The sequence below is a fragment of the Osmerus mordax genome, chromosome 12 (genome assembly GCF_038355195.1).
Source record: "Osmerus mordax isolate fOsmMor3 chromosome 12, fOsmMor3.pri, whole genome shotgun sequence".
NCBI classification, from domain to species: domain Eukaryota; kingdom Metazoa; phylum Chordata; class Actinopteri; order Osmeriformes; family Osmeridae; genus Osmerus; species Osmerus mordax.
This window is the reverse complement of record NC_090061.1, coordinates 2371101-2387803: the sequence shown is the minus strand read 5'-3', so window position 1 is coordinate 2387803 and position 16703 is coordinate 2371101. Positions and strand designations below refer to the sequence as shown.

General features: G+C 43.9%; 1 protein-coding gene across 2 annotated transcripts in view; it reads right to left on the bottom strand.

The window, feature by feature from the left end:
- Window positions 1-16378, bottom strand: part of ldb2a (LIM domain binding 2a) — a 44405-nt gene extending 28027 nt beyond the window's left edge. For both annotated transcript variants that reach the window (XM_067247422.1, XM_067247423.1), the window contains exons 1-2: window positions 16198-16378; window positions 5131-5233 (exon numbers count right to left, since the gene is read on the bottom strand). In XM_067247422.1, the coding sequence (XP_067103523.1) occupies window positions 5131-5233; window positions 16198-16329 (235 nt within the window). In that variant the 5' untranslated portion in view covers window positions 16330-16378. The remainder of the gene's footprint in view (window positions 1-5130; window positions 5234-16197) is intronic.
- Between the last annotated feature and the right edge of the window lie 325 nt (window positions 16379-16703).

Genomic DNA, 16703 nt, shown 5'->3' with positions numbered 1-16703 from the left:
CTTCCACCTGAACCAAACAATGTACACTACACACAGACATGTACACACATGCACAGCCCTGGTGTGTGAGTAGACACGCACACAAAGACACACACACACACGCAGGCACACACAGCCATGGTGTGTGGGGTAGAGGAGGCTGAGTGGAGAGCAGCAGGGTGGAGGAGGTGGAGGAGGGCTGGGAGGGGCTGTCCGCGGGAATCTATTGTTTCCCAAACTGGGAAAAGGAAGCTGGGTTTGTTTTCATCTGGGGCAGAAAGTGGTGAGAAAGCAGGGAGATAAGAGACATGCCCATCCTACAGGACAGCTGGTGCCCTCGGATAGGTGTCCCCCTTTCCTGTCGCCCGCATTCGGTAGTTGCCACCCTGAACCTGGCAACCAGGAAACCCCCTGTGTGAGCCGCACCCCAACCTGATGGCCAGAGACCTCCATCAGTCTGACACACGGAAAGACAAGTCAGAGGTCTCACACACGATCACACTGAAGACTACTGTCCTCTCTCTCACATCTCTCTCATCTTGCTCTCTTTTTTCTCTCTGTCTGTCACTCTATTTCTCTCCTGTTCTCACTCAGTCTTTTTCTCTCCCTGTTTCTTTCTTCCTGTCTTTATCTCTATTTTTCTGTCGCTTTCTTTCTGTCTCTGTCTCTCTCTCTTCCTGTCTCTCTCTACCTCTCTCTCTCTGTCTCTGACTCTCTCTGTTTGTCCAACTCGTCGCCGTGGTTCCCAGACTTGCCCGCTTGTCAATCAAGAGAGGTGGTGTGTCCTCCGCAGAGCAGGACAAGGCTGCTTCATCCCTCCTGTCAATCATCCCCACGACCCCACACACCCCTCCCCCCTCTCTCCACCCTCCTCTCCCCTCGCTCACCATGCCCAACCCCCCCATCTCTCCCCAGCCCCTCCTCCTCTCGCTCTCCATCCCTTCCCTGCTCCCATCCCCCCAGCTCTCCCTTGCTCCATCTCCCCATCCAGCTCTCCTCACCTGTCACCCCCCCCCACACACACACACAAATAGGAGCAACTTCTTCCCCCACATACACCTTCCTAATAACCAGCCAGACCCTTCCTTTTCATCTGCCCATCACACACACACACGCACACACACAAACTGACGTAGACACACATGCACAAACACGTAGCAAACACACGCGCACACACACACACGCGCACACACACAGTATGCATTTCACACTGATAAGCGTCAAATCCCAACACTATTCTCTCTACATGCCCCCCCCCTTATCATTGCCAGCCTAGTTTTTTCAGTACATTCAGTAACACCCAGAGCTGTAGCATTCAGTACACCCAGTAACACCCAGTAACACCATGTAACACCCAGTAACATCCGGTAACATAATGCACAGTATGTTACAGCCAGTAAAACTATGTAACAGTCTGTAACACCTAGCAACACTATGTAACAGTATGTAATACCTAGCAACACTATGTAACAGTATGTAATACCTAGCAACACTATGTAACAGTCTGTAACACCTAGCAACACTACATAACAGTCTGTAACAGTCTGTAACAGCCTGTAACACCCCATAACACCCTGTAAACTCCAGTAACACCCAGAGCTGTAGGATTGATACTACACAGCTCGGTCCCTGTCTGTCTTTTACTCAATAATGATCACCATGCTTCGCCTCTCATCCCAGTCTTGTAGACCCCCCCCCCCCCCACCCCCACCTGACTGCACATGCCCTGTTATAAATAATACATCAATAAAGTATTCATTAAGCCAAATCAAAAGCACCTTACAGTACAGGGAGATTTGAACCTGCACACTCTTAGTAATCTGCAGGCAAGTGCTCTAACTACCGAGCTAATATCGTCCACCTGTTTTGACTTTCCCATGACACGTCAATATTGCAGAAATACATACATACATTAAAGTTAGAGTCACTACTTCATAGGAAGGTCCTCTAAAGGAGCGTTTGTAAAATAAAATTCATTCTTTTTTTATGTTTGAGCTCCTTAAATTAAAAATGTAGATTTTTGATCCAGATCGAATGTGTGTCTCTTTTTGAAGGATTGCTCTTGGATTGCATCATGTGTTGACTTTCATCACATTCTCAATATATTGCGAGGGTTTGAATACATTGGGGGAGTTTTAAAAGCATTTTTAAAAAGCACCAACATATTACCCTGTGGAAGCAGCTTGTGGTTTCAAATAACGTAACATCCCTTAATTTACCTTTGAATCCATTCAAAAGGGGATTTCTAAACCAAACAAACTAATTATGAACTGATTTGAACACACAGAAATAGATAAAAATGACAGATTGTTGTATGACCAGATTAATGGTTATTAATGTGTTATTCTTCTCTGAGTTGAATTATCATGATTGTCCCTACATCTGCTCTGATAATTAAGCAGTCGCCATAACAACCTCGTCATTAGTTAGTATATACTGTACAAGGAGGCGGAGAGAGACACATTCTTTCTAAGTAGAAGCGAGAGAGAGAGAGAGAGAGAAAGAGAGAGAGAGAGAGAGAGAGAGAGAGAGAGAGGAGGAGGGAGGGAAAGGGTGTGGGATATGGGGGGAAAGCAAGAGAAAGAATGAGAGACAGAGTGGAAGAAAAGGTGTGAGGGAGAGGAGAGAGAGAGGAGGGAGAAAAATTGAGATGTTGGCAAGATGCACAAAAGGGAAAATATAAGTGATGGTGTGGGAAATACAGAGAGGAAGCACTCACATAATCATAAGATATTATGACCATATTTATGGTCATAAGAAAGCTTTATATTAAGTGAATCCTGAAAGCATTTTCGGATTCATTGTAAAAATATAATAAATGCCACTTTGAGCTTTGGATTCAAAACTCAACAGACAACCACAACAACAACCTGTATTTCAATTGAAAGAACGAGATGAATCAGTAGAGAATGGAGTCTCTATCACAGTATCATTTTAGATTTAGATTCAATCACTCGGTTGTTTGTTGCTATGTGACAGCAAACACAATTGAAAAGTGAGCCTGGGAGAGAATGAACTGGAACAAAATGCGTTCCTGAACAAATGTAGTCGAATCAAGAGATGTTTTGTCTAAAAGCTTCAGACTTGTATTCTCCACTAAAGGGCCAGTCAAAACGTCCAACACACTCCTCTACAGTAGCTGCACCAGATAATTGTTGGATGAATTAATGAAATGTTATTACATATTATTACTGTTGTTAACATGTTAATAACATGTCTTTAGAGTGTGCACTATGCATCACAAAAACGTTTGGAGAGTCAGACAATGTAGCCTTAAAGCTGCACTAGGTAATATATTATACCTTAAAGCTGCACTAGGTAATATTATAAAATAAAGTAAAACATTTGAAACAGCGCCCCCAATATTTCTGAACTTGAATAATCGAAACTTACATGCTTTCGTTCATCTTGAGTTTGATTGACAGTGGTTTCTAAAAATAACCTAACAAAAAAGTATTCCTTAAAGAAGGAGATAGGCTGGAACAGGGTTGCTGGAACGTAATTGGTTAGAAAGTAGCGGGCCCCTCCAAAAATGTGAAATTAACATTCCACTGGCAGGGGACTGTTTGTGTTGCTCAAAAACTCTCAAAGGACCTCATTATATTCACATAGTTTTTATAGGGGACAAAACTTTTTTTTTACTGAAAAAATCTATTGTACCTTTAAATCAACATAATATTCCTAACTATAGCTAACATGAATTTATTCAAAAGTTGTATTTTGAATGGTTCTACAGTTTACACGACCCTCTGTGTAGTTCCAGGCATGTACAGGTGGGGGAGTCAGGTGGCTGAGCGGTTAGGGAATCGGGCTAGTAATCTGAAGGTTTCCAGTTTGATTCCCGGCTGTGCCAAATGACGTTGTGTCCTTGGGCAAGGCACTTCACACTACTTGCCTCGGGGTAATGTCCCTGTACTTACTGTAAGTCGCTCTGGATAAGAGTGTCTGCTAAATGACTAAATGTAAATGTACAGAAACTGCTTTGGCAGGTAAGTCATCAGTAAAAGAAGAAGAGAGGGACTATTTCAAGTTTCACACCTTTTGACTGACAGTGGCTAATATGTCATCCATCTTCTGTACCTGGTGACACAGACATCTGCGCATATATATATATGTAAGAGTAGTCCATGGATACCGTGAGTGAGGTTCATGTGTGTGTTTGTAATTACGTGGGTTTGTGTGTGATTGTAATTATGTATGTGTGTGTGTCAAAACACCTAAAACTAGAATGCTTCTGACTGGCGGTGAGTCATCATCGCCATAGCGTTAAGCTGTCCGTTCCCAGGGGAACAGGGTTACCATCCCAACACCAGGGGGGATTTTTATTTTTACATTTGAAAAGAAAGGGTCCACAAACAAGCCTCCTCTATTCCTCCTCTCCTCTCCATCTCTGGGCTGAGTCATAAACCCTCTTTCTGTCGCCCCCCTCTGTCTGTCTCTCTCTCTCTCTCTTCCCCCCCCCCCCTCTGTCTGTCTCTCTCTCTCTCTCTTCCCCCCCCCCCCCCTCTGTCTTTCTCTCCCTTCCTTGGCATCTTTCTCTCTCTCTCTCTCTCTCTCTCTCTCTCTCTCTCTCCCTTGCTTTCCCTTTCCCTCTCGGTCTGTTTTTGTATATTCCCTTCTCTCTGTATCTCTCTCCCTCTCTCTGTATCTCTCTCTTTCTCCATTTCTCACTGTATCTCGTTCCTTCTCATTCCCTTTCCCTCTCCCACTCTCTCTGTACACACCAAGATTAATTCTCAGCCTACAATATACGTTCCCCTATCTTTGTCTGTCTGATATTCAAAGTGCAGCCCGTATCAAACAGTGAGCACTGTGTGGATGTGATGAAAGGACAACACCGCTAACATACTATCTACCACCTTCCTACCTATAGAATACAAGACGGCTATTTGTCAGGGAACCTCATGTGTCATTGTAAACAAGGTCTTCCTCCAGATCTACCGGTGACGTAATAGAATTTAAAAAAAGCTTTTGTTCTCAATGCAGTGCCCACTTTAAACTGTCACGTACTGTATCTCCAGAATGAATATATTACCCTTCTCAATGTAGTTATGCTAGCCTTTTCAGCCTAACTCGTAAAAATGCTAGCCTGTCCCATAACGTGTCAGAAAGGGGGCTGTCTGAGCAGGAAGCAGGTTGAGACGGTCTTACTGTATCTCTTTGGCCCGTCCTCCAGACAGAATGACAGCGTGAGCGTGGCATCCTCCTCAAAGAATTCGGTGGCGAAGGCATCCCACCAAAGGCTGTCGCTCTCCTGCGAAGGGGGGAGAAGACGAACGGGTCGTTTAAGCGTGGTGACATCAGAGAACGAAGCCTGGAATGCTGTGGCCCAACCGTAAACACATCACTGGTCCTCAAGGAACACCTGTCCTGCATGTTTTAGATGTTTCTCTGCTCCAACTCACCTGATTCAAATGAATGGTCATAAGCAGGCTTCTGCAGAGCTGGATAACGACCCGTTTATTTGAATCAGCTGTTTTGGAGAAGGGAAACATGAACACCATCCAGGACAGGTGTTCCCTGAGGACCAGGGTTGGGACCAGGAACTGCTATGCAACTACACAGCTACACTTTACATTGAGGTTTCATTGACTACCATGTAACTGCATAGCTACTATATGGTAACAACACAGTTACACTTTACATTAATTTTACATTAACTACCATGCAAATACATTGCAGTACCTAGGCCCCATGGAACAACATTGTAGTTACAGTGAATAGAAGGTTTATTTTAGTCTGGCACCATCAGAGATAGAGACCAGGATTGGAGTTCTAGAACTTGTCTTAGAAACCATGACGACATTGATACTCAGAAAAGCCAAAACATTTACAAACACATAGTATGAAAACACTTTTAAATGAATTCCATTATGAGTAAGGAGTCTAACCGACATTTAAAGAGCGATAATATTCCCTGCCCTTTATTTTCTCCCTCAACAAAATCCTACCAAAATGTGAAACAGATGTCAGTACTAAGGCCTGTCGGCAAAAAAGAAAAGAAATCCGAACTCCAAAGCAAACCAATTATCATAACTAAACTATTAACGTATCTTTTCAGACAAATCGACAATTTACATCCGCACCCCAGAAATCACTTACGCTAACTAGCAAACACAGTGCCTTTCACCTGCCTCACCAAACACACAAAGCATTAATCTACCTCACCAAACACACGATGCCAAATTAATGTTCCCTCCTTTTGAGGAATGACAGTGATCGCCCCCGACATGTTTTGACAGATCGTCGCTCTCATTGGTCGCTGGTTAAGAGATCCCTAGTACCTCCCAGATGTTGACAATTAGTGCTGTCAACATCGCACAGCGTCAAGTCCAATAAACTGATGACCTGGACCTGGTTCAACAGGTCTCATATCTCTGGGCGCCCGCTCTGAGGAAGGAGGCCGTCGGGGAGAAGCGCTTCGTTTAGGAGACCAATCAATAGGTGATTATGGGCTGGAGAGATCGTCCGCTGGTCAACCAGCAACTTCCCAGTGTTCAGGTCACAGCTTCTTGCGGCGTGAGAGCGCTTCAGAAAATCAACGGTTCACCCAAACGTTTTTCTGTTTTCTCAGAGCAGAATCTAGAATCAGCTTTATTCACCATGTACGTTCACTCAAACAAGGAATTTTCAGTGTCAGGAAGGTGCATACAATAAACATATACGAATCAGTACCTTTACTGCAGCAATGTTTTTTTACTACAGCAATACTTATTTTCTACAGGGAATGCTTAAAATCAAATCTGCATTTCCCAGCCAACATTTGTTGTTGCAACTGATGTTTTTTTCAGAATGAATGCAACATTCCCACAGAAGCCAGCATTTGGTTACAATCTGGAGAGTTTAGATACCGGCACGAAGCTCAGCAGTGTGGCTCCACAGCAGAGAGCAGAGAGCCAGGCGGCTGGTACTGGGGCCAAGGGCCCGGGGGGGTAGTGGGAGTGTTAGGGGGGGAGGGTGGAGGGGGAGTTAGGGGGAGGTTGTGGAGGAAGTGGGGAGAGGTGGAGTTAGGGGGAGGTGGAGGAGGTTAGGGGGAGGTGGAGGAGGTTAGGGGGAGGTGGAGGAGGTTAGGGGGAGGTGGATGAGGTTAGGGGGAGGTGGAGGAGGTTAGGGGGAGGTGGCAGGCCGTTTCTGGGGCATTGATGCCCAGCACACACCAGGAATCCCCCAGAGGATAATCAACAGCAGCAGTCACACACGCCACTGACGGGTTCTGTACTGACACTGAGCTGGATGAGTGTGTGTTTGTGTGTGACTGTGCCTGTTTGAGAGAGACAGAGAGAGAGGCACAGAGAGAGACAGAGAGAGACTACGTACATAGTAACATGTACAGCCTACATGTACTATATAAGCGTCTAATTCTGTTTCTGTGTGTGCGTGTCTGTCCGTCTCACTCCGTGTGAGGCGCGAGTCTGTGCGTGTGGGATTCAGATTTGTCACACTCAGCAGGATGAATGACCCCGACAGATAATCCCGCATCGCGAGGGGCTCCTGGGAGCGACAGTGAAACTGAGGGTCAACAAGGCACTCTCACACAGTTCCTCCTCCCAGCCCCTCAGCCCTCAGCCCACGACAAGCATCCCCATTCAATAACGCTTCCCCCGTGGCGCCCGGTTTAAACTACTGTATGTCACAACGCACATGCTTGTTAGCGTCACCACAACCTTGTCTGTTGCGCTGGGGCGCCACATGCTTACCGTTGTGCGGTTTTGCCGGTTGCCGGTTGTGTGTTCTATGTCATTTGTGCTGTTTGGTATCTGAAGAATCATGATGTCTTTCCTCGTGTAGTTTGTGTTTTGTTTGTGTGTGTTTTACATGGTTCTGGCCTCTATTTTATTTTAATATTGTCCTTAGAAGAAGGCTTGTCACTTCCTTAACCATTCTTGCCAGTGAGAATATGAGTAATTAAATTAAAGGTTGTAGAGGGCAAATATCATTCTTTATCTGGTAGAGAAATTATAATGAAATCAAAGCCCTCTCGGTAATGTTGAGCGGTATCCAGATGCTTCCCTCAGCGGTATGTGAGCAAAGGCAACAAAGGTCTTAAAGTTGTACAAGGCTGGAAACAACAAAGGCCGTTTTCTGCTGGCTGCAAAAGAACTGCTAACGTTCGGCCCTATCCTTTGCGTTGAGTCGCAATAACAGCGTGTCTATAGCCATGCTTTGATGTCAGACGACTAACCTTTTCCAGGACTTAAACAACAGGTGAGAGGATTTTGTTAAATGTCAGTTGTCGTTTTTGATTTAAACTTCCTGGATTTGCTATAGTGGCATCCTCCTTCCTCTCGCTAGGCGAAAACAGAACGGTGTTCTATGTTGAAGTGTCAGTTTCAACTCAATATGCTCCATTCAGCTAGTCCATTGACATTTCACTCTGGCATTCAACCATACAAACAAGGGGCTCTGTTTCTGAAAGAGCAAAGTTGACAGAGTAAGAACTGGAACAGTGCTCTGTCTATCTGTGGTTCCTCAGCCTCGCGAGAAGGGTCTGTACGGACCTCCTGATGCCTCCTGTTCAAGCTCTTCAGCGTGTGTGTGTGTGTGTCGGCGAGACACACTAAAACTGTAACAACAAAGCACACATCATTCAGTTCTGCTTATAGTTGAATGTAGGCTGTTCCATTTATACCCACACACCCACTGATAAATATCTGCATAGCTATTATATATATTTTTTTTATGTTAAAAGTACCAATCAAAAGTTTGGTATGGAACCATCTTTTCATACAAAATTATTTACTTCCTCGAAATCTGTCATCCCCTTTCTGGCATTCCGTCCTGCTCCAGCATGCATTGCTGGACAGTAACCATGGCTTCATCTTCGCTATAGTGACTTCCTGGCGGTTCAACGCCGTCCTCGTCCGCTGCGTGCTGTTTGTTGACAGACACTACAAATCAGCTGCAACACACGAGGGACCTCAGGTGAACCGACATGACGGGCCGTGACGCCCGCCGACCGATAAAGCCATATTGATTTGAACAGATCGTCTCCGTATAAAGGGATTTATCAATGTGTCAATGGGCTCGTCGCAGCTCGCGCGCCTGCTCTCTCTGCAGCGCGGGCTGGGACAAACAGAATGGATTTATGTGAAATCCACAGGATTAGAGGGCCACCGCAGCGAAGGATTGCGAGTAAATAACAACAGGCCCGGGGTTAGCATGCACACACATACAAATGGATGCACACCACCCCTAGTCTCAGAGCAGGAGTGAACATTCACACTGTAATCCTGTACAAGTATATAAGCTACACAAGCATAGAACAAGCACACACACCACAAGTGGCCACATCCAAGATACACACACACACACACACGGAACTCTTGATCTTGGCAAACACTCCATAAACCACAATGTCAATACCTTCATCTTGACAGAGTTCCCAGCTTACTCTAGTTAGCCTAAACGGTATTTTTTCCGATGCTGATACATTGTGAGAGAGGCCTCCAGGACTGAAGGGGTCTGCAGCCGAACCTTGAATGTTTGAAATCCCGTCCACACGGTGGACAGGTCACTGCCTCAGTGTTTGACTCACAAATTACATTCTATAAATACGTTCTGGGTTCGTGAAATACAGTAGACTACATAGACTAGGCAGTTCAAAGGGGATTTCTGATGTTAAATAAAAAAAGAATTTTGTTTTTGAAGCAACAACAACAACAAAAAATCGAGATACCACAAAGCAATGCACATGTTGTATCAGTAATATAAACTCAATTGAGCCTGTCGGTTTGATGGTTATATGTTAACGTATCTGATTCCTCCTTTGAATTTGTTTTCTGAGATGCACAGCAAGGCAAACACGAGAGGTCGGCCCCATTAGGACTAACAGCCACGCATTATGCAAATGAGGAGAGGAAAACTAGTGTCCTTGAGAAAACGCTCCATGTTTAAGCACAAAATATCCTCAACCCTCTCTCCTCCCAGACAACAAACCAGTACGCTCTAATTAGACCAATGAACACACAGCTGGCTGTCTCCATCTCAACACTGCCTGAACTCAGACAGTTTGGTGGTGAGACACATCAGGACTCGGCCCCATCATCTGCTGTTTTGGAATCAGTGCATATTGTTCTGTGTAAGTGGATGTTAGTCTACTTGGACCAATTCAGTTCCTCGTCCTCCTGTGTGTTTCTGAAAGTTGATTGAAGGAGTCGTCAATGGCCACGCTGAGGGAGAGTGAGTATGAGTATGAATGGGAGAGAGGGTATAGGTGGTTGTGCATAGGAGAGTGTGTGTGTGTGTGTGTGTTGTGTGTGAAAAAGACTGAGCTTTAACAAGGTGTGTCTTTGAACTACATTAATACGTGTTAACTTGTCAGGCCTCATCCAGCACATCTCTCAGTCTCTGAACGTCAACAGGATTCCTTCCTGATACCGTGTCTGTTGTACACAAACTTCTTCCTGTTCCTATATATCCATCATTACAATAGGGAGAGAGGTGTAGCTCAGTGGTAAGACCACGAGATCGCAGGTTCAAATCCCCCCTTGTAGGTTGTTTTGGGTAGAAGCTCCTGCTAAGTGACAACATTGATACTACAATTTCAAGACCAAAACAATCAAATACTGCACACTGCAATGGAGAGATGGGTATAGTTCTGCTATGGGTATAGCTCTCTATCCTGCAGACCACAAGATCCCAGGTTCAAATCCCCCTTGTACTTCTGCTGATTCACTCATTACTAACACTACATCAATCAAGACCAAAACAATCAAATACGGCAGACTACAATAAACAACAGGAAGTAGATGGGCTCGGGCCTTATCTGTTATCAACACTGCAGCCTGGAAGGAACCAAGTCACAGGAAAAAGGTGGGACCATTGTCCATGCTTCCTGCTGGGCTGAGCGCTACCTCTCTGTTTACACACCCGCTTTTTCTTGGTCTAGTCGACAGTTATCTGGAAACATCCTCTCACCACCACCTGATACTGGGTCAACCCTCCGTTCAGGATAACGGTCACCGCTTCAATAAATATTATTGATCGTTCACTAGGCTGCCTCCCAATTAGAGATTATTGGAGATAGTCCAGAGCAGCCAGTGAATGGAAGTTCATGGCGTAATGGATTTGTCATTATGTTTCGATGGCAATGTGACCTGTCCTCGAGTGACGGGTCAAGACGTCTCATCTCAGAGCACATGGAGAACGCAATTTACGCAAGCGTTGCCATGGATATCCACCAGCAATACTAACGTGTTGTTATTAGGGGTGTAACAATATATCGTGGAACAATATATCGCAATACAAAAGTTGTACAATATGTATCGTAGAGTTATGGCAATATTTTTACAAAATGACATCCGTTTGATCCTATTGGTTGAGCTACCAGCACGCAACCTACTCTGCACCTGCGTCATGCGTGCATTCACTGCATTTACAGAAATCACTTGAACTGAGTTTACTAAATTGTATGTACAACAAACAAAATTATTGAAAATGTTAAATGTTTTGGAAATAAATCTCTTAATTGAATTTTGGTTTCATAAAAAAAAAAATTGTGATACGTATTGTATCGTACACCCAGTATTGTGATACGTATTGTATCGTACACCCAGTATTGTGATACGTATTGTATCGTGAGCTGAGTGTATCGTTACACCCCTAGTTGTTATCCTCCTAATCAATGGAAAATGGATAAAAGGACAGGAATGGACTACACGAAACTGTTAAATAATCCACCTGATGGTGGGTTGCTGATAACATTGTTAGTAGCTAAAACAGGCATCAACATAGATCCTATAGACGCATCCCATGTGTAGAGGTGAGCAGAGAGAGTTCACAGAAAGGACACCCCGGTATTTCCTCAAGCCATAAACCAATCATCTACCAATCAATGTTAAGTGGATCCACATACTGATTGTTAGTTAATCAATGGAAAGTTTAGGACTGAAGTTTAGGACTGAACCAATCTAAACCAATCAGGAGCCAGAGCTTTACATCTCACTGTTGCGTGGACGGTTCTTTAACCTTATATAAGCGTTTCCAAACTCAACCCATCAGATATTACAGCAGGTATTAATCTGGGTTTTCCATTAAAATTCTTCTCTATTTTGCTCAATCCTCACTCTTTTTCTCTCTCTCCCTCCGTCTCCCTCTCTTCCTCCCCCTCTCTCTCCCCCTCTCTCTCTTTCCCTCTCCCTCTCTCTCTTTCTCTCTCTCCCTCTTTCTCTCTCTTCCTCTCTCTCCCTCTCTCTTTCTCTCTCTCTCTCTCCCTCTCTCTCCGTCTCTCTCTCTCTCTCTCCCTCTCACTCCCTCTCTCTCTCCCTCTCTCTCCCGGCTGATAGTTTTGCTTACAGCGTTCCGCTTCATCCTCTGCTCTCCCGCTGCATATTAACGACTTCTATGCTAATGAGCTCACACGGGCTGAGGTCGTTCAAGCCCCTCCTCTGAATATTAAACGGGTGCTTCATTTGCATACGTGTGAGTGTCAGATTCCCCCACAAATCATTGCAGCAGTCTTCATACGGAAGTCAGCGCCCCGAGGGACAGTCCCCAAACCCAGCGTGGTTACAGTACTGCCACTTCGTATGGGTGCAGCTCGGTGGTAAGAGCGTTTGATTGCAAATGAGGAGGTCGCGGGTTCGAGTTCCCCCCCCATATGCGTCGCTTTGGATAAAAGCCTAAATTACAGTTTTTCTCGATTGCTAACACAGAAAAATTGTATGTGTAAGCCATCCCCACAAAACCATTTTGCCAAATCCCAGAAGAAAGACCATGTACCCCAATCTTTACCCTTTTTGACACATTTCTCAGGTTCATTCACACTTCTTTGCAAAAGTCTAAACACACCTCTTACTTTAAGACACAATTATCACCATTATGTCATTCAGAAAACACTGCCATTTGATAAGTAAACCCAAAACAGCGCAATTCAAACACCCTTACCAACCAATTATCCATGTGTAAGCACTAACAAGCAAATATACTCAACAAGCAATCAGGGGTTTGGAATGAATACAAAGGTAAGCTCATCTGTACTTTGAAATCATGGATGAAAATATCAGAAGAAAAGGAAGAATTGTCCAAATGAGAGGAGGTGGACAAGGGAGAGGAAGAGGCAGAGGAAGAGGAAGAAGAACAACAATCTCAAATGAGATCCATGCCACACTATGACAGAAATCCCTATGATGATTTGTTTATTTCCTTGTTTTCTTAGCCTTTGTTCCCCAAATTACAATTTACAGCAATACATTTGTGTTGTTGACTAAAAGTACTACTATTTGTATACTGTGACTACTACAGTAACAAGAGCTCAAAATGCAATTGCTGTATAATAGAAAATAAACAGCATGTAAGAAGGACAATTGCAGTAATTGTGAGTTTTATGATTTACATCATGTCAAACTCATGAGGTGGAACATATCTAAAATTCAGGGACACGTTATAGTCAATGGTTCTTGAAAACCTTTTTATAATAGTGTTTTCAATTCCTCCCAGCAGTGTCTAAAGGGTATTCAGAAGGTTGAATTTATTTGAGGGATTTGTGTGTATTTTGAATGCAAAGTTAGGTTTATACGACAGATAATATGGTTTTGACTACAGTGTTTGATTTTGGGTCAAAAGTCAAGGGTTTGGCCAAAACAGTGTAAGTATGAAGATGTGTGTTTAGAGTTTGGAGAAAACACAGTACACATTCAAGAAATATGTCTTAGCAATTGAGAAAAACTGTAAGACTTTATCACTATTATTGGTAGTAGTGTTGGTACCCACACAGAACACAGAAGTGAAGGTCGGAGCTGGTGTTTCTTGTGACTGGTGAAGGTGAAAGAAGAGTAACATGGCTCATGTAGAAAAGATGTGTGTCTTCATGGGCTAGGGATAGCCGCTAAGCGATCAGCTAGACGCATAATGGCACTGGGACCCGTCCTGAAGGTGTATTAGGCTTTCATCTACAGTCATCGGTTCAAAGGTGATCATGATTGATGAGTATTTGCCATGAGGTGTAAAAAAAGGTGCTATAAACAGAAATTTTCTGTTCTGTTAAAACGCGTCGTACAGTACAGCTCTTGAAAAGGTAATACTGAAAGTACTATGAAGTTTATCGTCACAAAATCTGAGATAATTGCCAAAGATTGTCTGAAGTATTTTACTGGAATTCAGATTTGATCAAATATATCACAATCAATGCCTGAACCACAAACAGATTTAATCAGAAATGATGTTCTGGGCTTCTGTCAGCCAAGAGAAGTGTGGTAAAACAGTTGGTTGTTTCTAGGGACAAGCAGACTCGTATTGAACCTCGTATTGAACAGGGCAGGGCTTGCACATCAATGACTCATGCAAGTCATATGGCCTGCCAATGAAATAAACTTAAAGAATGAGTCATTAACTGAATAATAGCAATTACTGAAGATATATCATGCTGCTATTATGTCTTTTTTCCCACCCAACAACCATATAAACTGACCTCATGTCTCTGGGAAGCAGAACACAAAGCAGGAAACCATCCCTTTTGTTTAGAGCCCTGAGAATGTTGTAAAATATCTATTCAAATCTAGCTCAACATTCGATATCTAAACACCATGCATTTTTTAAAGCATTTTAAACGTTTTTGTGCTGTACATGACATAAGTGAGTCAGGGGGAAACACTTGAAATGAAAAAAAACGAGTTCATCAAATGCAGCTCTTTTTCAGTTTGTCCCATAATGATCCTGGACGTAACCAACAGGAAGCATCCCCTCAACAGTAACCGCTGGATACGGTCACAAGAAACGCACCAGGAGCAACACTCGCTGTATTTACACTGAACTGACCCCGCAATCATCTACTGATGCTATTACTATATGAAGAGATTCCTGTTGAAGACATGGGAAGGTGTTGTGCCTCGTTCGTACAATAGGAAGGTCAGCAAAATGACCTTTTGAGAGACCTTCCAGTCAGCCATTCAGAGACTGTGCTTGTTGTGGAGCAACCTTCAACAAGCATATACGCACGCATAAGACTTTCTCTGCTTACAAATCACTGAACTGAAGATTTTGTCTCATGATCTGATGCCTGTATCCTACTGGAGCTACAATATCTTCCTTATTCTCACGTTCTAATTTCCCCCCACAATGAATATCTCTCTCTTTTGTGTGTGTACTGTATATTAGTTACTGCATACATTTGAGTTCTCAGGGTAAAATAATAAGCTGCTGTTTAACTTTAGGATATAAGGGAGAGAAGAGAGGTTGTGTACAGTTCCATACAGATCCTCCTTTGATTCCTCACCTGAATTTAGCAATGTTATCATAGTGGTATTGGTTTGATTATAATGTAATTGAGTGTGTGTATGCACATATACACACACACATATATATATATATATATATATATGTGTGTGTGTGTGTGTGTGTGTGTGTGTGTATTTGTGCATTTGTGTGTGTATATGTTTGTGCATGTGTGTGTATGTGTGTGTGCTTGGTATCTGTCTACGGCAGAGTTCCACTGGGGCTTGGACCACTATGTATGAATAATGCATGTTGTTGGGCCAATGCTTCTCTGCAACGTTGCCTTGGCCCTCTTAAAGTTGCACCAGCCCTGTGCCTGCCCAGGACTGGACCTACTCTACTCAACTATCATAGTCATAAATCACAATGTCCTGTATGTCTTCCTATACAACAGTGACAGTAAGGTGTTGTGATAACGATGATGGGTGAAGCTCTGCTCCTTGATGTAAGTTTGAGAAGGTAACTTTCCTTCCTCGGTATACATGCAGGCCACATAAGTGGCCAACACTATGCACCCATCTTTACTGTACATTGCGTGTTGTAACTGTACACACACGTTCCGAACAGACGCGACTCTTCGCTGCATTACCCTTTTTACATTTAGTTTTACAAGTCAAATGCAACTTTTATGCATTACAAACAAGTAGATATCAGGTTGCTCAACTACGCTCAAGATAAAGTGAGTCAATATAGTTTCAAGCCTTCATTTTATACCTTTCAAGCATGCCATACTGTTTTGGTGTTTCGCAATGTGACTCGAATGCTACAAATTAATCTCCATGTAAAAGCCACGAGCTACGGAATGTTGAGCACATGTGCAAATACATCACATCTGTATTTACAAATTGTCACCATCACCTAGTGATAAGACACTGTGCCGATCCGAAACGAGGAACAGTAACACTTTATAGTCCTCCAACAAACACAGGTCTAACTCAGATTATCTCCTAGATCCTATCTTTTTTGTTCGGGAGACTGTAATGTTATGTAGTATTACTGTTAACTGACCTCTGTGCGCGACTGAAGTCGTTTGTTCATTTCGTAGATCCGGTATTCGGGCTGCACCATGTAGGGAGAATGCCTTCTGTAGAAGGGTCCGAACGGGGACGAGTAGAACGGGTCGTGGGGTGGGTTCGACATGTTGATTCCTTGCCGCGGTTACCGAGCTGCACAGCGCAATTTCAACATCCACGCAAGCAGCGCACATGGAGTGCGACCCTGTCGAAGACCCCGTTGAACCAGCGGCAATCCAAGCCGAGCAGCGCTCTGCACGTTGGGCTGACTAGTTCGCAGCTATAGCGGGGAGGATGGATGGGAGGGAGGGAAGGGACTGTGGCTGTGGGAGGGGAGAGGAGAAGGAGGAGGAGGATGGGAGGGAGGGAGTGGGGAGAGGAGAGGAGGGGATGGGAGGGGGGTGTTTTCTCATTGGACGAGTTTGAGGGCTGTATGGTTTCACTAAGGGTCGTTTCCTGCCTGACATCTCCATCTTTCTTGTGGACCCCCTTTCCTTCGGA